At 43.3% G+C, this 27,093-nt stretch overlaps 1 protein-coding gene across 9 annotated transcripts in view; it reads right to left on the minus strand.

Annotated features, from left to right (window-relative positions):
* The window catches only part of Ttc17 (tetratricopeptide repeat domain 17), a 110,645-nt gene that overhangs the window by 14,315 nt on the left and 69,237 nt on the right, over positions 1 to 27,093 (minus strand). For 5 of the 9 annotated variants that reach the window (XM_017591720.3, XM_063283679.1, XM_063283678.1 and 2 more), the window contains 4 exons: positions 25,307 to 25,460; positions 21,441 to 21,561; positions 18,434 to 18,593; positions 17,024 to 17,107 (listed from right to left, as the gene is read on the minus strand). In XM_017591720.3, the coding sequence (XP_017447209.1) occupies positions 17,024 to 17,107; positions 18,434 to 18,593; positions 21,441 to 21,561; positions 25,307 to 25,460 (519 nt within the window). Of the gene's footprint in view, positions 1 to 10,690; positions 11,708 to 17,023; positions 17,108 to 18,433; positions 18,594 to 21,440; positions 21,562 to 22,666; positions 23,245 to 25,306; positions 25,461 to 27,093 lie in introns of those variants that run through there. The other 4 variants (XM_039104915.2, XM_017591721.3, XR_005501867.2 and 1 more) reach the window with 3 other exon arrangements.

The following is a 27,093-nucleotide window of genomic DNA, read 5'->3' on the forward strand; positions in this document are numbered from 1 at the left end:
TTAAAGGATGTAGAAGAAAAAAACTTTGCTCTTTGCCTGCTTGCCTTCAGTCTTGCTGGCAAGTTCATCTATTCTGCTGCTGCATCATTTCTTAACTGACATTAGAACCAGCTTCTGGGATCTAATGTAGGCTAAAGACCAGTAACTTTGTAGGCCTTAGTGCCATATGGGGACTTCTGATATATCGGGGCTTGTGAACTGAGAAACTCTCAGCTTCTCTAGTATGAACATAGTTGGACTACCTCAGTCATATCCTCTAAGCCAATCTAATTGATTCCCACTTAATATTCTCTCTCTCATACACACACATGTACATTCTATCACTTCTGTTTCTTTAGAGAACTCTAATACATATGGCAAATACTTTACCAAATGAGCTATCTCCCCACTTTCAAGTTCTTTTATTAGCATACTTTTATTAGCATATTTTTTGTGGATGTTGGCACTTTGAGGCCAAAAAATATCCAGTTATGAATATGCCAATGTTTACCCATTCTTCTGATACAATCCCATTGTTCCAATTTCATTGGCAACTATGAATAGACCTGTTGTGCACATGTTTTTAATGAGTACTTTTGTGGACGCATGTTTTCATATCTCTTGATAAATGTGTAGCAATAATCTTACTGAGTCATGTAGATTTAAACTGGAACAAGCTGCCACCCGTTTTATGAAGCAATCACCCCACTTCATATCCCACTGGCAGTAGTCTGCATCCTCTCTAACATGTCATTAATCTTAGAACTTTTACACCTATGTTTCTAGGTGTGCTTTCTTTGGATTTGGTTTGTATTTCTGTTCTTTATAGTTGCTGAGTTCAAGTCCTGTGCCAGATTCACGAGCTGTCAATACCTACATGGTGCCTTGCCTCTTGTCTAATGTATCTATTGAAGAGAATTTTGGTGAAGTCCAGTTTTTCATTTTTGCCTGTACAGTTCCTGCTCTTTCTGTTCTGAACATCTTCACTGGCCTGCTCTAAGGATCTGAAGACCTCCAATGTTACCCTGTACTGTTTCAGCTTTGATGCTTGATGCTCATACGACCTATCTCGAGTTGACTTTAGGGACTACATGAGGTGCAGTGGACTTTTTTTTCTATTATTATTTCAAGTCATTTATTCAAGAAAGATTTTCACAGTTCTCTGCACCCAAATCCCGTGGGAGGGAGAGCTAAACCTTCAGAGAGGCAGACAAGCCTGGGAAACCAGAAGAGACTGCTCCCTGCACACACATCTCGGACGCCAGAGGAAAAAGCCAAAGACCATCTGGAACCCTGGTGCACTGAAGCTCCCGGAAGGGGCGGCACAGGTCTCCCTGGTTGCTGCCGCTGCAGAGAGCCCCTGGGCAGCACCCCACGAGCGAACCTGAGCCTCGGGACCACAGGTAAGACCAAATTTTCTGCTGCAAGAAAGCTGCCTGGTGAGCTTGGGACACACGGAAGCAGAATTTCTCTAGGAGGCACGGTCTGTGTTTACCGGAAGTCCCACACCCGCGGATCCCGGCCCGCAGCAGCTCTCTGCTCCCAGACCCGGTGAGAGAGAGACCCAACCGCCTGGTCAGGTGGGCACTCCTGAGGCTGCAGAGCGGAAGAGACCACCAACACTGCTCACCCCTGCCCACATCCCTGGCCCAAGAGGAAACTGTATAAGGCCTCTGGGCTCCCGTGGGGGAGGGCCCAGGAGCGGCAGGACTTCTGTGCCTGAGACACCGCCGGAACCTGAAAGAAACAGACCGGATAAACAGTTCTCTGCACCCAAATCCCGTGGGAGGGAGAGCTAAACCTTCAGAGAGGCAGACAAGCCTGGGAAACCAGAAGAGACTGCTCCCTGCACACACATCTCGGACGCCAGAGGAAAAAGCCAAAGACCATCTGGAACCCTGGTGCACTGAAGCTCCCGGAAGGGGCGGCACAGGTCTTCCTGGTTGCTGCCGCTGCAGAGAGCCCCTGGGCAGCACCCCACGAGCAAACCTGAGCTTCGGGACCACAGGTAAGACCAACCTTTCTGCTGCAAGAAAGCTGCCTGGTGAACTCAAGACACAGGCCCACAGGAACAGCTGAAGACCTGTAGAGAGGAAAAACTACACGCCGGAAAGCAGAACACACTGTCCCCATAACTGACTGAAAGAGAGGAAAACAGGTCTACAACACTCCTGACACACAGGCTTATAGGTCAGTCTAGCCACTGTCAGAAATAGCAGAACAAAGTAACACTAGAGATAATCTGATGGCGAGAGGCAAGCGCAGGAACCCAAGCAACAGAAACCAAGACTGCATGCCATCATCGGAGCCCAATTCTCCCGCCAAAACAAACATGGAATATCCAAACACACCAGAAAAGCAAGATCTAGTTTCAAAATCATATTTGATCATGATGCTGGAGGACTTCAAGAAAGACATGAACACACTTAGGGAAACACAGGAAATCATTAATAAACAAGTAGAGGCCTACAGAGAGGAATGGCAAAAATCCCTGAAAGAATTCCAGGAAAACACAATCAAACAGATGAAGGAATTAAAAATGGAAATAGAAGCAATCAAGAAAGAACACATGGAAACAACCCTGGATATAGAAAACCAAAAGAAGAGACAAGGAGCTGTAGATACAAGCTTCACCAACAGAATACAAGAGATGGAAGAGAGAATCTCAGGAGCAGAAGATTCCATAGAAATCATTGACTCAACTGTCAAAGATAATGTAAAGCGGAAAAAGCTACTGGTCCAAAACATACAGGAAATCCAGGACTCAATGAGAAGATCAAACCTAAGGATAATAGGTATAGAAGAGAGTGAAGACTCCCAGCTCAAAGGACCAGTAAATATCTTCAACAAAATCTTAGAAGAAAACTTCCCTAACCTAAAAAAAGAGATACCCATAGGCATACAAGAAGCCTACAGAACTCCAAATAGATTGGACCAGAAAAGAAACACCTCCCGTCACATAATTGTCAAAACACCAAACGCACAAAATAAAGAAAGAATATTAAAAGCAGTAAGGGAAAAAGGTCAAGTAACATATAAAGGGAGACCTATCAGAATCACACCAGACTTCTCGCCAGAAACTATGAAGGCCAGAAGATCCTGGACTGATGTCATACAGACCCTAAGAGAACACAAATGCCAGCCCAGGTTACTGTATCCAGCAAAACTCTCAATTAACATTGATGGAGAAACCAAGATATTCCATGACAAAACCAAATTTACACAATATCTTTCTACAAATCCAGCACTACAAAGGATAATAAATGGTAAAGCCCAACATAAGGAGGCAAGCTATACCCTAGAAGAAGCAAGAAACTAATCGTCTTGGCAACAAAACAAAGAGAATGAAAGCACACAAACATAACCTCACATCCAAATATGAATATAAAGGGAAACAATAATCACTATTCCTTAATATCTCTCAATATCAATGGCCTCAACTCCCCAATAAAAAGACATAGATTAACAAACTGGATACGCAACGAGGACCCTGCATTCTGCTGCCTACAGGAAACACACCTCAGAGACAAAGACAGACACTACCTCAGAGTGAAAGGCTGGAAAACAACTTTCCAAGCAAATGGTCAGAAGAAGCAAGCTGGAGTAGCCATTCTAATATCAAATAAAATCAATTTCCAACTAAAAGTCATCAAAAAAGATAAGGAAGGACACTTCATATTCATCAAAGGAAAAATCCACCAAGATGAACTCTCAATCCTAAATATCTATGCCCCAAATACAAGGGCACCTACATACGTAAAAGAAACCTTACTAAAGCTCAAAACACACATTGCACCTCACACAATAATAGTGGGAGATTTCAACACCCCACTCTCATCAATGGACAGATCATGGAAACAGAAATTAAACAGTGATGTCGACAGACTAAGAGAAGTCATGAGCCAAATGGACTTAACGGATATTTATAGAACATTCTATCCTAAAGCAAAAGGATATACCTTCTTCTCAGCTCCTCATGGTACTTTCTCCAAAATTGACCATATAATTGGTCAAAAAACGGGCCTCAACAGGTACAGAAAGATAGAAATAATCCCATGCGTGCTATCGGACCACCACGGCCTAAAACTGGTCTTCAATAACAATAAGGGAAGAATGCCCACATATACGTGGAAATTGAACAATGCTCTACTCAATGATAACCTGGTCAAGGAAGAAATAAAGAAAGAAATTAAAAACTTTTTAGAATTTAATGAAAATGAAGATACAACATACTCAAACTTATGGGACACAATGAAAGCTGTGCTAAGAGGAAAACTCATAGCGCTGAGTGCCTGCAGAAAGAAACAGGAAAGAGCATATGTCAGCAGCTTGACAGCACACCTAAAAGCTCTAGAACAAAAAGAAGCAAATACACCCAGGAGGAGTAGAAGGCAGGAAATAATCAAACTCAGAGCTGAAATCAACCAAGTAGAAACAAAAAGGACCATAGAAAGAATCAACAGGACCAAAAGTTGGTTCTTTGAGAAAATCAACAAGATAGATAAACCCTTAGCCAGACTAACGAGAGGACACAGAGAGTGCGTCCAAATTAACAAAATCAGAAATGAAAAGGGAGACATAACTACAGATTCAGAGGAAATTCAAAAAATCATCAGATCTTACTATAAAAACCTATATTCAACAAAATTTGAAAATCTTCAGGAAATGGACAATTTCCTAGACAGATACCAGGTATCAAAGTTAAATCAGGAACAGATAAACCAGTTAAACAACCCCATAACTCCTAAGGAAATAGAAGCAGTCATTAAAGGTCTCCCAACCAAAAAGAGCCCAGGTCCAGATGGGTTTAGTGCAGAATTCTATCAAACCTTCATAGAAGACCTCATACCAATATTATCCAAACTATTCCACAAAATTGAAACAGATGGAGCCCTACCGAATTCCTTCTACGAATCTACAATTACTCTTATACCTAAACCACACAAAGACACAACAAAGAAAGAGAACTTCAGACCAATTTCCCTTATGAATATCGACGCAAAAATACTCAATAAAATTCTGGCAAACCGAATTCAAGAGCACATCAAAACAATCATCCACCATGATCAAGTAGGCTTCATCCCAGGCATGCAGGGATGGTTTAATATACGGAAAACCATCAACGTGATCCATTATATAAACAAACTGAAAGAACAGAACCACATGATCATTTCATTAGATGCTGAGAAAGCATTTGACAAAATTCAACACCCCTTCATGATAAAAGTCCTGGAAAGAATAGGAATTCAAGGCCCATACCTAAACATAGTAAAAGCCATATACAGCAAACCAGTTGCTAACATTAAACTAAATGGAGAGAAACTTGAAGCAATCCCACTAAAATCAGGGACTAGACAAGGCTGCCCACTCTCTCCCTACTTATTCAATATAGTTCTTGAAGTTCTAGCCAGAGCAATCAGACAACAAAAGGAGATCAAAGGGATACAGATCGGAAAAGAAGAGGTCAAAATATCACTATTTGCAGATGATATGATAGTATATTTAAGTGATCCCAAAAGTTCCACCAGAGAACTACTAAAGCTGATAAACAACTTCAGCAAAGTGGCTGGGTATAAAATTAACTCAAATAAATCAGTTGCCTTCCTCTATACAAAAGAGAAACAAGCCGAGAAAGAAATTAGGGAAATGACACCCTTCATAATAGACCCAAATAATATAAAGTACCTCGGTGTGACTTTAACCAAGCAAGTAAAAGATCTGTACAATAAGAACTTCAAGACACTGAAGAAAGAAATTGAAGAAGACCTCAGAAGATGGAAAGATCTCCCATGCTCATGGATTGGCAGGATTAATATAGTAAAAATGGCCATTTTACCAAAAGCAATCTACAGATTCAATGCAATCCCCATCAAAATACCAATCCAATTCTTCAAAGAGTTAGACAGAACAATTTGCAAATTCATCTGGAATAACAAAAAACCCAGGATAGCTAAAGCTATCCTCAACAATAAAAGGACTTCAGGGGGAATCACTATCCCTGAACTCAAGCAGTATTACAGAGCAATAGTGATAAAAACTGCATGGTATTGGTACAGAGACAGACAGATAGACCAATGGAATAGAATTGAAGACCCAGAAATGAACCCACACACCTATGGTCACTTGATTTTTGACAAAGGAGCCAAAACCATCCAATGGAAAAAAGATAGCATTTTCAGCAAATGGTGCTGGTTCAACTGGAGGGCAACATGTAGAAGAATGCAGATCGATCCATGCTTATCACCCTGTACAAAGCTTAAGTCGAAGTGGATCAAGGACCTCCACATCAAACCAGACACACTCAAACTAATAGAAGAAAAACTAGGGAAGCATCTGGAACACATGGGCACTGGAAAAAATTTCCTGAACAAAACACCAATGGCTTATGCTCTAAGATCAAGAATTGACAAATGGGATCTCATAAAACTGCAAAGCTTCTGTAAGGCAAAGGACACTGTGGTTAGGACAAAACGGCAACCAACAGATTGGGAAAAGATCTTTACCAACCCTACAACAGATAGAGGCCTTATATCCAAAATATACAAAGAACTCAAGAAGTTAGACCGCAGGGAAACAAATAACCCTATTAAAAAATGGGGTTCAGAGCTAAACAAACAATTCACAGCTGAGGAATGCCGAATGGCTGAGAAACACCTAAAGAAATGTTCAACATCTTTAGTCATAAGGGAAATGCAAATCAAAACAACCCTGAGATTTCACCTCACACCAGTGAGAATGGCTAAGATCAAAAACTCAGGTGACAGCAGATGCTGGCGAGGATGTGGAGAAAGAGGAACACTCCTCCATTGTTGGTGGGATTGCAGACTGGTAAAACCATTCTGGAAATCAGTCTGGAGGTTCCTCAGAAAATTGGACATTGAACTGCCTGAGGATCCAGCTATACCTCTCTTGGGCATATACCCAAAATATGCCTCAACATATAAAAGAGACACGTGCTCCACTATGTTCATCGCAGCCTTATTTATAATAGCCAGAAAATGGAAAGAACCCAGATGCCCTTCAACAGAGGAATGGATACAGAAAATGTGGTACATCTACACAATGGAATACTACTCAGCTATCAAAAACAACGAGTTTATGAAATTCGTAGGCAAATGGTTGGAACTGGAAAATATCATCCTGAGTGAACTAACCCAATCACAGAAAGACATACATGGTATGCACTCATTGATAAGTGGCTATTAGCCCAAATGCTTGAATTACCCTAGATCCCTAGAACAAACGAAACTCAAGACGGATGATCAAAATGTGAATGCTTCACTCCTTCTTTAAATGAGGAAAAAGAATACCCTTGGCAGGGAAGGGAGAGGCAAAGATTAAAACAGAGACTGAAGGAACACCCATTCAGAGCCTGTCCCACATTTGGCCCATACATATACAGCCACCCAATTGGACTAGATGGATGAAGCAAAGAAGTGCAGACCGACAGGAGCCGGATGTAGATCGCTCCTGAGAGACACAGCCAGAATACAGCAAATACAGAGGCGAATGCCAGCAGCAAACCACTGAACTGAGAATAGGTCCCCTATTGAAGGAATCAGAGAAAGAACTGGAAGAGCTTGAAGGGGCTCGAGACCCCAAAAGTACAACAATGCCAAGCAACCAGAGCTTCCAGGGACTAAGCCACTACCTAAAGACTATACATGGACTGACCCTGGACTCTGACCCCATAGGTAGCAATGAATATCCTAGTAAGAGCACCAGTGGAAGGGGAAGCCCTGGGTCCTGCTAAGACTGAACCCCCAGTGAACTAGTCTATGGGGGGAGGGCGGCAATGGTGGGAGGGTTGGGAGGGGAACACCCATAAGGAAGGGGAGGGGGGAGGGGGATGTTTGCCTGGATACTGGGAAAGGGAATAACACTCGAAATGTATATAAGAAATACTCAAGTTAATAATAAAAAAAAAATCTAAAAAAAAAAAAAAAAAAAAAAAAAAAAAAAAAAAAAAAAAAAGAAAGATTTTCACATTGAACCCTGTGGTCATTTGTGGCTCTACTTTCTGTTCCTTCCCTCTCTTTGTCTCTTTGTCCACGCTGCACACAGTTGAGAGCCCATTTTTCCATATGATACTTACAGGGGGTGAGTGTCTAGGGTAGCAGTGTTTTCCCAGTCATGAGATTCCTTGGGGTTCTGGTTTGACCTTCCTGTTGAGCGGCTGGCTGTAGTTCACTTGAATGTGATACCTTTTCCGCTATCGTCTAAGGTTTTGTCTTTCCTCCACAGTCACTATGATGTTATACTGATGACTCTTTGTATTCATAGTTTTTAGTCACAGCCTGTCTTATTCTATGGAATAATGCCCTTCACCACTGCTAGAGAATGCTTAGGTCTTAACTTCTACAAGTGTTGCTTCTGCACTGCCCTCTCTTCTTCCCGGAGGGATGATGGACTCCTTGTTGTTTGTTCTTAGGTTTGTCTCAAGTCTTTTAAGCCCCTAGGTGAAGGCCCCTTACACACCTTTACTTTTTCCCCCACAGGTTGGGCATTTTCTAATAACCCATCTTAACATGTATCTTCTCTGCTCCTATGACTACTCTTATGTTCCACTGTCTACTTTGACTTCATAAAATTTACAATGATCACCACTTCTAAATGTACGGTTTGGCAGTGCTTCAAGCATTCACACTATATACAATCACTGTGCAAAACGTTTTTCATTTGAAAACGTAAACTGTACATTAAACAGCAGCCCCTTCCTCTGGTCTCCGGCAGGCAACCATCACTGTACTATAATATCTGATATGTGTGTCTGACCATTCTGATACATAAGTGAAATCAATTCAGGATTTGACTTTTTTCTAACAGCTTAGTCAGTATAATTCCTTGAAATTGACCTATGTGGTAGAATGTGGCAAAAATGCCTTCCGTTTCAATTGCGTCATTGTGTTTACATACGTTTCACTTGTCTATTTATCTGATGTTGGGCATTTAGGCTGATCCCACTATTTGGCTATCTGGAAGAATACTGCTACAAACACGAGCGTACAAGTGTTTCCTTGAGAGGATACTTTCAATTGCTTGAATATGTACCAAGGAGTGCAGGTGCTGATTCCTTAGGCACACCTATCTTTAGGAAGACCTATGATGTGTTTTTCTTTTTAAATCCAACAGCGACAGTAAGAGTTTATGTTCATACCAACATCACACAAGGGTTACAATTCCTCTTCATCCTTACCATCACTTATTTTGTTGTTGTTGTTGTTTTATGCAACTGTTTTAACAGATGTGAAGCCATTTTGGTTAGGGTTTACTTCCCTGTGACTGGTGATGTGGGGCACACTCCTTCCTCCTGGTTGTAGCTACTGCAAGCTATCATTGGAGGAATGATTGTTTAAAGCCCATGCACACTTTTATGTTCTTATCATTGACTGGGAGGACTTTTTGATATGCCTTGGACATCTTACTCATCAGATGGATGATTTGCAGTACTGCTGCCCACGTTGCAGCCTGCCTCCTGTGCTGGTTGGTGACACACAGAAATCTCCAGTCACTGTGGAGCCCAGTCTCTCCTACTGTTTTCACTCCTGTGCTCCTGGGTCACAACTCAGCATCAGGAGTCCCAGGGATTCTTGTAAGACTCTGCAGTCCTAGCCTTTTAGCCATTAGATTTGTGGTAAGAGTTGAGCTTCAGTTTATCTCATGTGGCTATACCATGTCCTTAATACTATTTGCCACAGAGAACAATCTTGATGTTAGTCAAACTTCACCCGACCATCTTATTTCTAGGCTTCTGATTGTTTTTGTTTTTGTTTTTCTGGTTTAAAGCCCATGTATTACATTTTTAATTTCAGTTTTTATAACTCCTAGTCACCAAAAGTCCAAGTAAGTTTTCTTCTCACAAATTTCAGTTCTCTAGAGAATTTTTTCCAATCTTGATTCATCAGGCTTGGTGGCTTGTGCTAACCCACAGTTATCTTCTCACAGAGAGCATCTGCCCTCTCCTCACATTTTATTCCATTACTAAGAGCTAAGTTTTGGCTGCAAAGCTTCCTCCCTGATTGGGTCCTTCTTGAAAGGCACAAATCTCCAGGCCTTCCATATGAAATCCTGGGATATTTATCAGAAGCCCTTGTCTTCCGATGGTGGGCTGATACCTAGAATTCCTGCCCCCATAGGTGAGATTGCCCAAATATTTCCCCAGTCTTTCTCTCGGCTTCCCCTCACTGCTGTTTGCCAGTGTCGGCGGCCCAGCAACCCTCTCTTCTCACCGAGACCCCAGCTTCTCTCTCTAGCCAGAGGGCTGCATGTCTGTTAGTATATCCCCTCCCCCAAACCCCGTACAGTTCTTTAAACTGCAACACTTGTTGAATTCAATCTGAATATTTTCATCATTTCCTCTGCTCCTTCATTAGCCCTCTCTCCTGTCATGTCTAACCTATCTGAGGACAGTGGTGCTTCTAGGAGCTCCTTAGAAATTAAGTTTAAAATCCCTGAAACCTAGGTTTAATTTGTCCACTCCCTTTGTTCATAGTCTTTACGAGAGTGTTAGTTTTTAATCTTTTTGCTAACCTCTTCCCACACTGCATGTGAATTCTGAGTTAGTCATTCAGGAAGTGTTTGCTACTTTCAGGTCTCAGAGGGACCCCACGTTCTAACTGTACTCACAAGAGATCCATTTTTACAATAGTTTATTCTCTGACCCATTTCGTATTTATCTTAGCAGATGTGGAAGGAATGGATTTAATCTTACCTGTTTCCTATCCAGCTTAAAACACGTGATTTCCTGTGCTGGGTGCTGCCTCTGTGTGCTGAGCTGCCACAGACAATTAACTTCCTGTCCTTCCTCACCGGCCTGCGTGCTCACACACCGCTATTAAACAGTTTTAATTAAAGACTTCATGTATGTTTAATATGAGGTTAAGTCTTCCTCTTCTCCAACTGTTCTCTTCCAGTCTGCCTGGTAATTCTTCATTGTTCAGTCTTGTGGATAAACTTACAATTAGCTTGTCTGGTGCTGGAGAAAACACAGTACTTTTATTGTTATTGCTAAAAATCACAAATTAACTCAGGAAGAACTCTCACACTGTGGGGACTCTGCTCTGAGGAACAGGGCTTATTTTCTCATTTGTCATATCTTTCTCTTTTTTAAAAATAATTTATTTAATTTTATGTTCATTAGTGTAAGGGTGTCAGACCCCTTGGAGTGGAATTACAGACGGTTGTGAGTTACTGTGTGGTTGCTGGGAATTGAACCCAAGTCATGTGGAAGAGCAGTCAGTGCTCTTAGCCACTGAGCCATCTCTCCAGCCCCTTGTTATACTTTTCAACATTGTTTTGCATTTTTCTCAGGTTTAGAAATTAATATTTTATAATTTTACAATTTCCTTATACCTATATGAAAATCGATCTTTCTTTCTTTCTTCCCAGTTTTACTTATTTATTTGCTTAATCTGGTCAGAAATATCCTAAGTAATTAAAATGTTGGAATACTGTTAAAACTTAAAGAAAAAAATCAGATATGTGACCCTCTTTTCTCTTTCTTAGGCATTTGCAAAGAACATGGCCCTGTCCCTTCCAGACATGATATTCTGATACGTCATCATGGGTCCTGCTAGTTTTACAACTACTCTGAGACACATATCAAAACCTACCGAGATTGGGCGTATGTCTCCTTTTAGGTAAGTCCATGTTCAGACTGCATATGGCTGTGCCACATTGACTCAAGCTTGGTGATTTAATGGAACAGAAATATGTTATTTGCACAGTTCTGGAGACAAGAAAGGAAGATCAGGATTACTGTCCAAATCCGTGACTGGCAGGGCTGAACTCTATGCAGAGGCCTGAGAGGAGCATCGTTTCCTTCTCCTTTGGCCTCTGGAGGTGGCTGGCATTCACTTCACCTACAGTACTGCAGCTTTTGACTTAAGTTACATCTCCTCCCTCCTTGAAGGCTGCCTGTGAGTGCACACAGTGCCTTCCTATGTACCTCAGGATATAATAACCTTTCATCTCTCAATTCTGAAAATTGTATCTGCAGAATTCCCTCTCTGACCTAAGGTAACTTTCACAGACTCTGAGCACATGGGGTCACTACCCAGCTTACCACAGACCCGTTATCCTTATGAACTGCCTCTTTAACTCCATTAGTGCCTTCAGCCTCAGTGTTCCCTTGAAGTAAGAATGAAGTGATACTCAGCTCCTCTTTGGCACTGTTTGCACCATGTCATTGGTATATTTAAAGTGTCCCTTCTAAGCAGCAAGTGGCTGCGTTTAGAAAGCTGATGACAAGACTTCCATTCTGCCTGGGCAGCATCTCCTGACGCTTCTGTGCCTGTGTTATTAGTTTGATGTGTCTATATTGTTAGGTTCCTTGACTTCCTCAATTTAATCAAACACTTTATGCTATTCCATTTTCCTTCTGCTAATCTCCTTCTTAAAATAATTTTGGAAGTTAGCCCATGGCTTAAAACATACATGTAAGTCATTACTCTTACAGTCTGACTGATACCAGGTCAGTGTTGGGACTTTAAACCTCACACAGTACTCTTTCCTCCCTATGTAACTGCTACCTCACATCTTATATGAGAGGTCCCTAGAGTGAGCTGCTGCGGTGCAGTCCCTGTATACAAGTCACTGAGCATTTACGTTTTAATTTTGGTTCCATTTCTTGCACATCCATACTTGTACCTGAGGTCATTTCCCTATAGCTCTGCCTTCCCATTTTAGTTTAGTTTAGATCTGCTGGTGGACATTTTTTTTCAGTTTTTGGTCAACTGAACACATCTATATTTCTCCTCAGCTTCTGAAGGGTACCTCTGCTGACACAGAATTCTGGGTTTGGCATTTTCTTTACGCAGCACTGTAAGATAGCTTTTGATTTTCTGCTGAGGCACTACTGGTCTGAGTATTGCTTCCCTCAAGGCAGGCGTGGACTGAAGGTGGGCGACATATTCTCAGAGCAGAGCCCTGAGACATGCACTTCGCTAAGGTAGAGGCAGCTGCATCTGGAGCTTGGGCAGCTCTTGCAGCCTTCTCAGGAGGCATCAAATGAATGGACAAAGCTGCTGGGTGTCTCACCTCAGCAGTGTGAGTGACTTCAGCTGAGTGCAGAGGCTAGAGGAGAGAACTGTGAGGAGACAGGCAGCTGCTCTCTGCTAAGCCTGGAGTGCCGAACCCCCAACCACCAACCGACAAGGACATTGGTACTTTCCTGTGTCCTTCAACTTGTGGTTTTTAGTGGCTTTGGTATTATCATTGAATGCCTTGTCCATTTAAAATCTTATTTTTTAAATATTATTAAATTTTAAGTAGGTGTGTCATACAGCATAATTTAGAGATGTGCTTTTAAAGTTAAAAACAAATAAACAAACAAACAAACAAACAAACAAACACAACTATGTATGGCTACTTTTTCTGTATGTACACCATGTGCATGCCTGAAGCCCTCAGAGGCCAGAAGAAGGCATCAGAGCCCCTGGAACTGGACATGGTTATAAGTGGCCTTGTGGGTAATGAGACTCAAACCCACGTACTGTGGAAGAGCAGCCAGTGCTCTTAACTGCTGAGCCGTCTCTCCAATCCCTAGTTATGCTTTAAACCATTCTGAAAGTCTCATTCTTTTAATAGGTAAGGTTCGTTTGTGTCATAGCCCATCTGCATTTCTGGCTATGACTAATGAGCCTGCCCCAGCCTACTTACAGGTATGTAAGTACCTGTGTATACATATTCATTTCCTGTACGCTTGTTTCACTTGACCCTTTCCCAATCTCTCTTTGGTATTTAGGAAAGCTCATATTGTACCAGTAGTGAATGTCTTCATCCCAGTGACAATGTGTGCTGCCACCTCACATCTCGGTCACATTCCTTGCATTCTTATTTTTCCTGACACCCTTTCCTTCCTCCAATATCAGCACATGATCGTCAATTCCCAACCAGTACTCACTAATTAAGCAGTACACTGACCTGATCTTTTATGGGTGTTCCTACTCAGTCTGTTTTTGACAGCTGCAGCATACCTGTATTTCAGAGGACATGTCCTTCTACATGGCAGTGGCTTCTGCAGGCAGCTTAGCTGTGCAGACAGACACCATGCTGACACTAGTCCCGTCTATGCTACCCTGGTCAGCAAGGCTGTGCAGATGGGGTGCATGGGAGCAACAATCACGGCAGGCTCATCGCCATTGCCTATGCACGTTATACTCATGGCCACCTTGGTAGCTCAAGGCTCACAGCTTTTCCCTTGAACTTCCTATGTTAGTCCACTGACTTCTGGCATCGTGTCTTTGTTAAAAACCTAGTAACACGAGTCTATTCTGAACGTTCAGATACATTTCTTAAAAATATTTTGAGAGCCTGGGAAGATGTCTCAGTAAATAGAGGCACCTGTGCGCAGGACAGAACAACTAAGTTTGATTCTAGAACCTACAAGGTGGCAGGATCCAATTCCTGACAGTTGTCTCAGACATCCATATACCCCATTCCCCCCGAGAGAGGGAAGGAGGGAGGGAGGGAGGCAGGAAGGGAGGGAGAGGGAGGAAGGGAGGGAGGGAGGGAGAGAGAGAGAGAGAGAGAGAGAGAGAGAGAGAGAGAGAGAGGAGTGGAGAGTACAAAAGAGAGAGAGAAGTAATTAAAAAATATAAATTCACTAAAATATATCTTAGAGCTGGCTATCTTGGTTAATTTCCCTAAGTGTATGGTATGCTATTTCTTTTAGTTTTTTGATATTGTCTGTTTATTAGATAGGATTTATGTATTTATTTATTTACTAAGACAGGTTCTCTTTACATAGTTCTGGCTGGCCTGAAGGATTCATCTTTTCAAGATACTGTTTCAAAGTCTTTTACTCTTTGCTTTGATTTTTCCCCACTCCCTTTTTTCTTTTAAGGACTCTAATTATATGGGTATTGGGTCCTTTTCTTTCTTTTATATCTACCTCTTTAACTTTCCCTTCATTTCCTATTTGTGTGTTGGGTGGAGGGGGCTTCTGGCTTGTAATTTTGTTTTTTGTATTTTTTTTTTTTTTTTTTTTTGGGAGCTGGGGACCGAACCCAGGGCCTTGCACTTCCTAGGTAAGCACTCTACCACTGAGCTAAATCCCCAGCCCTTGTAATTTTGAAATAAGGTCTTATTGTCTAGTCCATGTAGGTCTTGAATTCATGATGTAACCCAGGATGCTCCTGAACTTGAGATTCTCCATCCACAGTTCCGCCTCCTTTTGATAAAGAGAATGATCCTCCTCGTGCTGTTTTCCTTGGGTGTTATCCAGTGTGTGACTTCTTTCATCGTCATCTGGAAGTAACTTCCCTCATTTCTAACTCTTTCATTTGGACATGCTATCCCTTTTAAATCCCCTTCTGCCAGCACCTCACTCTCCAGTTCTCCAAGCAGAGCTGAGTTGTTCTTGTGACTTGTTGGTTCAGAGTAGGAGGCAGAGGCTCGGGTCCTTTAACCCTGGGCTCCTCACCCTTCTGCAGCCCAGCGCAGGTCTCGGCTCCTCATTGTTCTCCATCCCCAAGCAGCCTCTAAGCTTGCTCCCCTGCCTGCTCTCAGTGAGCTCACGCTCACGCTTGTGGTCTGTTTGTGGTTTTCAATGAGTATAAAGGTCTGTGGACACCTGCTTTATGTAAGCCCCACAGTAACTCAGAGGCACTCTGTCCTGTGCTGGATGCAGTTGCTCTGGAGTGGGGTGCTCTCTCTCGGAGCCTGAACTGTTGTGTCAGGAAGGAAGCGTCAAGGACTGTCTCTTGCTTTATTAAAGTGGAATAATGTGCTTGGATAAGCATCGTTGCTAACTCTTTTGGAAGATGCCCTTTTAACCAGACAGAAATAAAAGAACTTGCCAAGTCTTATTTAATTCTAGCTCCAACTGCATTGTCTCCTATCATATTTTCTTCCATTCTTCTGTTATGCTTTCCGCCTTCTCCTTCCTATCCTGTGCCTCCCTCCTGTGTTCATCTGTATTCTCCCTGCTGCCACTTCCAACCTGCCAGCCTGCCTGTGACTCCCTCTCCTGTTTGCTAGCATTCAGGGTGAGAATCCTGGTTTCACACCCTTTGCTAGCCCCTCCTTGCGTTTTTAGTTTTGCTCTGCGATCTTGATTCATAAGTTGTTTCATGTTATTTTTAAAATTCATGGCAAGAAGTCTAGACTAAGTTGTGCTTTTGGCCCCCACAGCCTCTCCTGCTGCATGCTCTCCGATGGTCTTGCTGGTGTGTGCTGGTCCCGAGTCTGTATCACCACTATACCAGCTCTTTGTACTCCTCGGGATCTTCCTTTCAGGGAGTGGACTTCTGTGGCCATATTCAGATTGCCATCCCAGCCTATCTTCTGCTCCACTTCCCATATGCCTTTCTGTCTGTCTCAGGCACTCTCGGCAATCCTTATGTTTTACTATTTATTTATTTATTTGGGTTTGTAGATCACATCTGGGCCCTACTTTCATTACAAATGGGCAATTCCCACGTGCAATACCCACAGGAAGTCAACTGTTATCAAGTCCGGTCACACTCACATTGAACTGAGTTGCTTTTCATAATCGCCGTTATGAATAACCTCTTCAATATCAGATAGTACTAGATTGATTCTTAGCTACAGAGTAATCAGGCTAAAAATGTAACTCCTCTCCTTTATGGAGCATAACACATAGGCAGAAAAGTTATCTTAGACATTTCAGGTACATTCTCTGAGCTGTTGAAAATGTAGTGTTAAATGTGCTTCAGGACTAGAGTAGAAAAGCTACCTACGTCACAAGATATTTCCTGTCTACCACATTCTTCCCTGACACACACCGCATCACTTCCTATACCTGGGTTCTATAATTCCCAGCATCACTGCCTGTTAATACACAAGGAGAAGTGAGGAGGCACCACTGACTGGGCACGCCTAGTCCCAGAACGCAAAGAAGCGGTGGGAAGAGTGACCGTGGTTTCTGAGGAGCTACGAGGGTGCCGAGGTGCCTTGAGGGGCTCACGTCACCCTGGGGCTCTGTTCACCTTAGCCACAGGCAGAAGGGTGAGAGCCATGTGGGAATCCAGAAAGAAGTCAGTGAGTGAGCAACAATTTCTAGCTACCCTGGGGGACTTACTTTTTCCAAAACCTTGGCAATTCGGGTGCCGATTTGTTCAAGCGACTGCTGAGGGTACTGGTCCTTGCCAAGATTCTGCAGTACCTGGAACAGAAGGAGAAGGCTGGTGAGAGAGCTGAAAAAGAGACTGGATTTGGATGGTGCCATTGCTGCTCAGCCGGGGTGGAGCACCACAGCAAAACGCTTTTCTGGGACACTGCTGTGCGTCTGCGGGGGGCCAGTCTGTGGAAGGTACACTTAAGGCGACGGTTCACGGTCCTCTCCCACTTAGGAAAACCTACAGATGTAGGAAACACAGTCATCATGGTAACACTAGAAGGTAAGGCAACAAATCCACTCGTAGTTCTGCCACCGGCATGGGTGCTGTTAATGCCCGTATGTGTATTCCCAGACATTTGCTATGTGTGTCAACTGTCATCTACCTCTTCATATAATATACTCTTAGCTTTTCTTCATGCCAACAAACAACCTGGTCTTAGTCATGGTTTCTATTGCTGTGATAAAATACCATGACCAAAGTAACTTGTAGAACAAAGGGTATATTTCAGCTTACAACTCTCAGGACATACTCCATCATGACAGGCAGTCAGGGCAGAAACTCAAGTGGGGCAGGAACCTGGAGGCCGTCACTGATGTACAAGCTACAGAGGGGTGCTGCTTGCTGGCTTGCTCCTCATGGCTTGCTCAGCCTGCTTTCTTACAGCACCCAGGACCACCAGGGCTGGTCACTCCCATATCAAACAAGAAAATATACCACAGGCCAGTCTAGTGGAGGCATTTCTCAACCGAATTCCTCTTCTAAAGCAACTCTAGCAAGTTGACATAAAACTAACCAGCATGGGGGTTGGGGATTTAGCTCAGTGGTAGAGCGCTTGCCAAGCTCAAAAAAAAAAAAAAAAAAAAAAACCCAAACCAAACCAAACAAAACAAAACAAAAAAAAAAAAAAACTAACCAGCATGATCTTCTCCCACATTTAGCCAGATCACGCCATTGTATATCACCTGCTATCTTATCTGACTTCTCCTTTAACATGGGCATCTGTGACATGTTTTCCAAATCTCCACTCAGGGACAGTCTTTGCTAGGAATATGCTGGGTTGGTCCTCCTGCCTTTCTTAAGAATGTCAACAGGAAAATTACCGCCCCAAATGTTTCTCTCCTGAGCCTCTCTGTGGGAGGCAGAAGCCAGCCCACCCTGATAGGTATGCTGGTTACAGTCATAAGAATTATAAGCTCTGTCCTAGGGCCTGAACTGAATCAGGCTTGGCTGAAAGCTACCTAAGTCAGGGCCAACTAAAAAAATTAAAAAAGCGAGGAGAGCCCTGGATGCTCCCTCTTGATTTCTGCTGCCAGTTACACTGTAGCTGTGAAGCTAATACCACAACAATCCCAACAAGCCTGAGTACTCACCTCTGTTAGCTGGCTCTCACCGGTGTAGTGCAGGCTGGCTCTGTTGGACACTCCATGTAAGTGGTCCAGGGTATGCATGCTTGTGGGGAGATTGCCATTGCACAGAGGTTCCATTGCTGGCTGTTGTATGGGTGTGGCAAAGTCTATGTGTTCTGTGATGCTGGAAAATGGAGATGACCACATGAACCATGGAAAATCCAAGCAGGCAGAGTCGAACAATCAGCACCTCTAACTTCCATGAGACTCCCTCACCAGAGAGGGTTTGAAATGAGTGGGTTTCTTCCAGGTTTTCTTCTTTTAGGGAACAGATAGCAATAAGACACACAACTGGTTTCTACAGTCTGCTTCTCCTTATCTTTCCTAAGAATGTCAACAGGAAATTACTGCCCCGAATGTTTCTCTCCCGAGCCTGCTTACAAACATACTTGTTGCTCAAAGAGAAAGTCATCTAGAAGCTAGGCAGTAAAAGCAGACCGACTGGCCATTCATTGTATTGGCGTCAAATCTAAGTACTTAACTTCATGACCTCAAGAAGTCAATTTTAAAAAAAATTATTCGGGACCCCCATTGAAGGAATCAGAGAAAGGACTGAAAGAGCTTGAAGGGGCTCGAGACCCCATATGAACAACAATGCCAACCAACCAGAGCTTCCAGGGACTAAGCCACTACCCAAAGACTATACATGGACTGACCCTGGACTCTGACCTCATAGGTAGCAATAAATAGCCTAGTGAGAGCACCAGTGGAAGGGGAAGCCCTGGGTCCTGCCAAGACTGAACCCCCAGTGAACGTGATTGTTGGGGGGAGGGCGATAATGGGGGAGGATGGAGGGGAACACCCATACAGGAGGGGAGGGAGAGGGGTTAGAGGGATGTTGGCCTGGAAACCGGAAAAGGTAATAACAATTGAAATGTAAATAAGAAATACCCAATTTAATAAAGATGGAGAAAAATTATTTTGAAAAATGTAAATTATGTATATATGCGTATCTCTGTGCTGGTAAGTGCAGATAACCAGAGGCCACGGAGATCCCTGGTGCTGGGGTTACAGGTGGTTGTGAGCCATCTATACAGTTGCTGGAAACTGAACTCTGATCTTCTGGAAAAGAAGTGCACGTTCTTACCTTGCTTAGCCCTCTCTTCAGGCCAAGAGGTCACTTCTCACAGGCTAACCATTACATGGACTATATAATTTGGCACTACCAAATTTTACTTTAAAATTTCTAACTTGTATTTGGAAGACACTTATTGATCCATTGTTATTTATTCAAACCTACTGCACATCAGATACCAAGCCTATAATAATCGAACAAACATATGAGGTCCGATGTTCTATGTTGCTAATGTCTTGGAAGGTGTAGGATTACAGATGTGCTAAGTTAGAAAACACAAAATACTGAACGTGTGCTCATGAGGAAACATCTCCTCCATACCACGAGGTGGCTATGACAGCTCTCCTGAAGTAGCAGAGTGCAAAGACCTCGGCATGAAGGCTGTGGCTGAGCTGGGCAGGGTCAGAGGGAGAAGACCTGACTTACATCTGAAGAACTCTCGTAGTAGGAAGCAAACTGAAAAAGCAGAGGCAAGAATGAGCAGGGCAGGAGGCTCGCATTCACCTGTGTGGCAGTACGACATGCTGGAGCAGCAGTGTGGACGGAAAGCAGACAGCTTGGAAAGGTCTCAGGGCAGAGAAGTAGTAAGAATTGATAACAGATTCAGCATGATATCTGGGTTTCTGGCCTGAATACAGCTGAACATATTTCCTGAGAATGTGAAATGGAGGAGCTGGAGAGATGGCTCAGTGGTTAGGAACACACACTGCTCTTTCAGAGGACCCAGCTTTAGCTCCCAGCGCTCACATCAAGTGGATCACAACCTCCTGCAACTGTAGCTCCAAGGGACTCTATGTCCTTGTCTGGACTCCATGAGTACCTATGTTCATACGTGCACATACCCGTACATATACACATCATTAAAAAGTAAAAATGAATCTTTAAAGAATGTGAAATGGAGAAACAAAATCAACGTTTTATTTTCTTTTTAAATGTTGGATACTAGGGCAAGAAAATGAGTTTGTGGGTATAAATGAGTCTGGTGCTTTGACGAGGAGTCTGGTCTGAGGATAGAAATTTGGGAGGGGTCACTGTATCTGTGATAAAGGAAATTTTAGGAGCAGTCACTCAGACTAGACTTGATTATGAAACAAAACGGCTGGCAGATCTGGGAAACAGCAATGCTTCCAGAGCAGAAAGTCAGCAAACGTCCCTTTGCTCGCTCTCTCTTCAGAGGTGCTGGTACGTCTAGATCTGCCCTACCTCTCCTAAAAGTGCACAATGTCTATGTAATGGTCACTGTATTTTTTTTTTATTGGTTGTTTTATTTAATTACATTTCAAATGTTATCCCCCTTCCCAGTTTCCCCTCCAAAAATCCCCTATCCCTTCCCCCTCCCCCTGCCTTTGTGAGGGTGCTCCCCAACCTGCCCACCCACTCCTGCCTCAGCAGCCTAGCATTCTCCAACCCTGGGTCATCGAGCCACCACAGGACCAATGCGCTCTCCTCCCAGTGGTGCCCAGTAAGGCTATCCTCTGCTACACATCCGGCTGGAGCCATGGGTTCCCCATGTGTGCTCTTTGGTTGGTGGTTTAGTCCCTGGGAGCTCTGGGGGTCTGCTTAGTTGATAGTGTTGATCTTCCTATGGGGTCGCAATGCCTCTGCATTTCTAAAGACAAGGATCTGGTCTTCAACATGAACTATATGCTACATCTAACTTCTAACAGGCAAAGCAATTGACAAAGGCACCTAGAAGGGGGTTTATTTACCACTCTCTGCACAGAACGAGTCCATCTAGGCCATGGGTAGCAATGGCCAAGCTTGGCTGTTCACAGTGCCAGAAAGACAACTCTTCTGACTACCGATGACACAGAAGATGTCGCTGGAGTCAGCTGAGGCCACGGCGGCTCACTGGTAAGGAAATTCCACGAGGAAGGTCATGTCAAAGGTACTCACTCAATGTTTTTTGAAGACACTGCTAGCCAGGTGCTCACAATGGCAGTTAGCTCTACCCAGCGGAGCTTGAGGCACTCATCTGGACTGGGCCACCCCATACTCTGGTAGTCACGCTTTTTTTCTGGAAGGAAAGTATGTCGTGAATGGATACGGTACAGAGGAACGGAAGCTGAGCAGCTGTCCCCAGGTGACATCACACAAACCGGCATGGCTGGCGGTGCTCGCTTTCTTCTTGTCTTTCGAATGTGCACCATAGGAAAGCAGATCTAATTAAAGTCTTATCACCTGTGGCAGTGGGAACCAAAATCCTCTCTGAAATAAGGCCTTATTCTCAAAGATGAAGTAAAAATCATGCTTTGTTGTATTTGAAGTTGGTCAACATGAAATAAGGATTAAGACACTCTTCGATACTAACATTCCTACCACGTTCTGTGTTCACTCTTCTGGGTGTGACTTTATGAGGGTACGTCTGACTTAATGGGAACACATATCTCTAAAGCAGGCATCCGGGCCTGGCGCTGTGACATTTTGGGGTGGATAATGTTTTGTTGTAGGGACACTGTAGTGCACTGAAGGACAGTTTAGCAGGATGTGGGTGTCAACCCATTAGATTTCAGTAGCACAGTCTCCCCAAGAAATGTCAGCACACACTGCCAAACATTCCATGGGTGCAAAACCGCCCCTGACAGCCACTGCTATAAAGAAAGAGTGTCAGGATGGGATCTATGGCACTGTAAGGTCACCATTTCTTGTAAGAACATTTGCTGTGTGTTCGGAAGCTGTGCTATAGCGCTCACAATCCCCAAGCTCACTAGGCTTTCGTCCTCACAGCTCAGCAGAGGAAGCCGGGTGAGGAGTGGCCCCCCAAAGTTCTCTGGCTAGAGGGGTGGCAGAGGCGGAACTGGACGAAGGTTATGTGACTCTAACACACGCTTCCAATTCCTGTGCTGACAAAGGCATTTCCTGTTTAGTCTGCATCCTTTACTTCAGGTCAAATCCCCAGGAAAGAGCAAAATGAAGTCTTATCTGATGGGGATGAGGAGGAAGGAGAACCTTAATTCTGTGCATCACTTTTTACACTGTGGGAATTTTCCAGTAATAGAAAAACATTTGAGGGACAGGCAGGGATTTAGATTCAGATTTAATAAAGAAAAAAAAAAACAGCTTGGAAGAATTTCAAAATAACTTTGAATAACGAGTACATTAAACAATAAAGATCACTTTCATTTTATATTTAAGAAATTCAATCAAAAATATTTATTGAGCACCTATTATAAGGGTCTGGGAACTGTGTAACACACTGGGGTACACACAGGAAGAGGCAGCCTGCTCTGCAGCTCACAGGCTAGGGAGGAAGGCAGACATAAGGAACTGTTACACTGTCACAACATAGTGTTCAAGGAGGAGCCCACGAGTTGAACAAAGGAAGGAGCAACTACTTCTGTCTGAAGGCAGCAAGGGAGAAATGGCACTTGAGTTTCAAGTTTAAGGGTGAGTGATACTAGCACCGCAGAAGTGGTATAAGGGCATCCCAGGCAGAAGGAACAGCATATGCAAAGGCATGGGTAAAATCAGAGCATGGCTGCTTCCTGGGTGGTGGTGGAGGGTGGAGAGAGGCTGCTTTATAAAGGGTCTTGAATGCCACACTAGGAAGTCTGCACTTTATCCTGTAGGCAGTGGGAAACTTCGAGCCCACATCTCTCCATCTTGGTCACAAGGATATCATAAGAGGATGTTAAATGCCTTGCTGAGGTCCAGTTATATTATGTCTATGGCACTTCCCTGGTCTTCCAGTCTAGAAGCCCTAGCCAAAAAAGGAAATGAAATTAGTTCACTTGTTATATTATGCTATTATTAGTACTCAGTATATCTAGTACGGTTCTCAAAGATCTCCATTTCTCCCCATAGACTGACAAATATCTGCTCAATAATTTGCTTTAAAACATGGACCTAATTTACCAGAAGTTTATTAGCTGGCAGTGGTCAGAATTCATACTTATTTAAACAGGACTACTAACCATTGGTAGTATTTCGCACCTTCTCCACACATAGAGCACTCTGCTTCAAGGACAGCAAGCAGCTCCATTAAACTCATCTGTAAGTATCTTCAGTGCCCAACTTGGTCCTTCTAAGCTCAGACCACTTGGAACTGCTTAAAGGGGGCCATGGTGTAGCTCAGAAGATGACTTGCCGAGGGAGAGGAGGGCCCTCACTTCAACCCCCTCCCCCACTTTGCCACAAACAAGCAAGCAAGCACACACCTGTTCAGATGTTCTCTTATAATCTCAGCCATGTAGGCTTTGGTTACCCCTTTGTAAGAAGCTTTTGGTTTCTTTAAAGTACTATAGGATCATTAGAAATATCTGTAAAATGGAAAGGCTACAAAGAAAACACCAATGATCTATAGCTGCCTTAGCACCCATAGAGCATGTGCACTGCTGTGGGGACCTGCTTCTCCTCGGGTCTCATGTGCTTGCTAGGCCAAGTGCAGCTGACCCAAAAGGCTATCAACTCCATAGGATAGATGACTTCAGACAATGGATGACAGAAAAAACTCTGCCAACTATTGCATACATCATCTGTGACATGTATCTCATGTATCAGAGATACTGAAATGTAAGAAAAGTACAGCTGATAGGACACCGTGTTCACTGTCAGGATGGGCCCGTCCTTACCACTGATAAACTGTTTCTCCTGACTTGCTGTGCTATCTGTGTCCTTGCACAGCATGTGCCACAGACATGCCGCAGCTCATTAGGGAAGTGCAGTGGCGGGTTGCCCATCAGTTGTGACTAGAACGAGGAATCTGTGCACACAGTTTTGGTATATACAAGGCAACTTTCCTCCAGAGCATTAATAGGAGAATTATCGCTATGTTCTAAATTCCTCTGACCCATCTGTCACACTAACCTTAGGCTTGCTGATTTTCACTGTGTACTACACATGTAGACAATTTGGTAAGTAAAACCTTAAATGTTTACGTTCTCTCTTCCTGGCTGCTACTGACTGGCTGTTCTGTTACACTGGGAGTGCTGTGTGTTTATCTGATAGAGGAGCTGCACGTATTTTATCTTAACACTGCATTTTTTATGGTCTTTAAATGACATCGATACCTCCTATGGAAAATATATGATACAAATATATAAAAGTATCCTGGAAAATCACATTGTTTAGACTTTAGGCTTGCCTCCCTAGTGTTGGAATTATCTCCACCTTGCAACGTCCTTAACGTGAGATGCTACGAACACTAACGAGACTTTCTTCCATGATAATTTCTCACAGTGATATTTAACCCCTCGGAATGGTCGTTTCCATGCTTCACATCTGGCTGCTAACAGACATAGCAGAAGGTGGTGTTTGCCTTCTGTAACTCTACAAGTCTTTAGCAGCACAACCAATCCCAGTTCTTAACCTCAGTCACAGCAAGACACCATCCTAGGACATGGAGGACTTATGAAGGTGCGTCCTGGGTTTGGATAAGTGATTCCACTCCATATCTCCTACCATTGCCCTCTCTCTGTATTAGTCAATACTTTTATTTAACTTAGTTAAATAAGACGGATTTTAATGAATTGCATTATTAGTCTAAAAAATTAAAATATTACTTTAAAAAGGGATATAATGTTTTTTTACAAAGGAATTCTATGGCTACCTTTCAACTGCTGGGGGAAAACTCGGTCGGGTGCACAATGGTGGCCTTCAACCTGGATAGTTAACGGAAATTTCCTATACTAGTGCTGATGAGGACCTCTCAGCTTCTCATCAGAACTGCTCTAAGTCACAAACACATCTCTTATGAGAAACGAGACAGTGAAGCAAGAAACAAGACTGGAGCAAGAAAGAAGATGTGAGACATTTTCTCTTACCCTGGGGCCCAGGAGATGCCACCTTTGGGCCTGTGATCTCTAAGTTTGCTTGGTAACGCTGTCCATTTTCTGCTTGACTTGCCTCTACTTTTTTCCCAGGAGGTTTTTTATGATCCCCTTTGGGTTTCTTTACACGCTTGACCTGGAATGTGATCTGGGAATCAAAAACATGTTAGAAACAAGTGAGATCAATGAGTCTCAATGTGTCACTCACTACCGATGTCAGTGCTTTTAAGGATAACCTAGTCCATCAGAGCTTGATGCTAAGAGCCTGTTTCTGAAGACAGTACAAACTTTGGTCGGAGGATATGGAAAAACCAAGTTGCTACTGACCAGGAAGCTTCCTTCCTACCGGCTATCTGTGATAGCACAAGAATGTGCTATGCAGGTTATTACAGGAAAAAAGTCATTGATAGTTTATCTAGCTGTTAATAAGAACAATCCACATGGCAAGATATGCTCCTGGGTGCGGTGTTGGCATGAATATTATTGGGATTAGCAATTGTTAAGGTCTGTTCCACAGGAGGGAATGAAAGCCTGGTACTGGAAATCTAGCCAAGAATCCATGGTTCCTGGGATTGGGTGGGGTAGCCATGTTACCATTACTCTGCTAAGTGAACGCTGTATTGAAACGCCTTTGAAATCTGTATCTCTGTACTCACTGGTCAGTGCAGTTCTCAGACCCCAGCAGAGGAGTTTGTGTAGTGAATGGTGGGTAACTCGGAAACTCAGAACTTGCCCAGATACAGAGTGTTTACCCACTAATGGGACATCTGTACTCTATCCTCTCCGCAAAAGGCCCAGGGACACGGAGACAGAGGGCAGAAGGAATATAGGAGCCAGAGGCAGGCGTGCTGGAGTAAAACTGTCCTCTGGGCATGGCAGGCCTACTGTTCTCAGAAACCCAAAGCAGCCGTGGCTACCTTCATGCAGGGAGGGCTCACCAGGCCCCACCCCTAGCTGAGGAGCTGACAGTGGATGACCCCTGGGGCGGAAGAGTCAGTTTGATGTGGGTCAGGCACCAGGTGGCTTGAACATGCTCAGGGGATGGTCCTACACTCACTACTGTATATGCAACCACACAAGATTGGGCGAGTTATAAGGTGGGGAGTGAGAATGATGGGTTCCAGAGGAGTTAGTGGGTGTAAACATGATTGAAATATATTGTGTACACATATGAAATTCTCAAAGAATACTATGTTAAAAATAACCTGATAGATAGACTAATACCCTGATATGGTCACTGTACATTTGTACTGTGTATATACACACTGAAACATCCACTGGAGATATAAATATATGTTTATATATATTTACCTATACAGATGATCAATTAAAAACCTCTGTGTGAGAGATGTGAGTATACTGTGTGTGTTCATGTGTTTGTGTGTGGGGAGGTAGTGCAGGTCATGCAGGACACGGCTTACATAGGTCAGAAAACCTTCCAGCTCTGGCACCTGATTTGCCACCTGGTTTGAGACAGGGTGTCTTCACTGTTGTCACCCAGGCTAGTCGGAGATGCTCCTGTGTCTGCCTTCTTTCCATGGGAAGGCTGGGACTAGACACTGGTGTTACTGTGCGAGATGAGGGTAAGGGCTCAAGTGTGCACTAGAACAGTGAGTGCTTTTACACTGAGATAATCTCTTAGTCTCCAATTAAAAAAATAGTCTGAAAAGGAAAAATATCTTCCAAAACCCAGTCAAGTTTTCCCCTTAAAATTATTATTATTATTGTTATTATTATTATTGTTATTATTATTGATCAATCTTGCTGTGTTGCCCAGGCTA

This window comes from Rattus norvegicus, chromosome 3 (genome assembly GCF_036323735.1).
Source record: "Rattus norvegicus strain BN/NHsdMcwi chromosome 3, GRCr8, whole genome shotgun sequence".
NCBI lineage: Eukaryota > Metazoa > Chordata > Mammalia > Rodentia > Muridae > Rattus > Rattus norvegicus.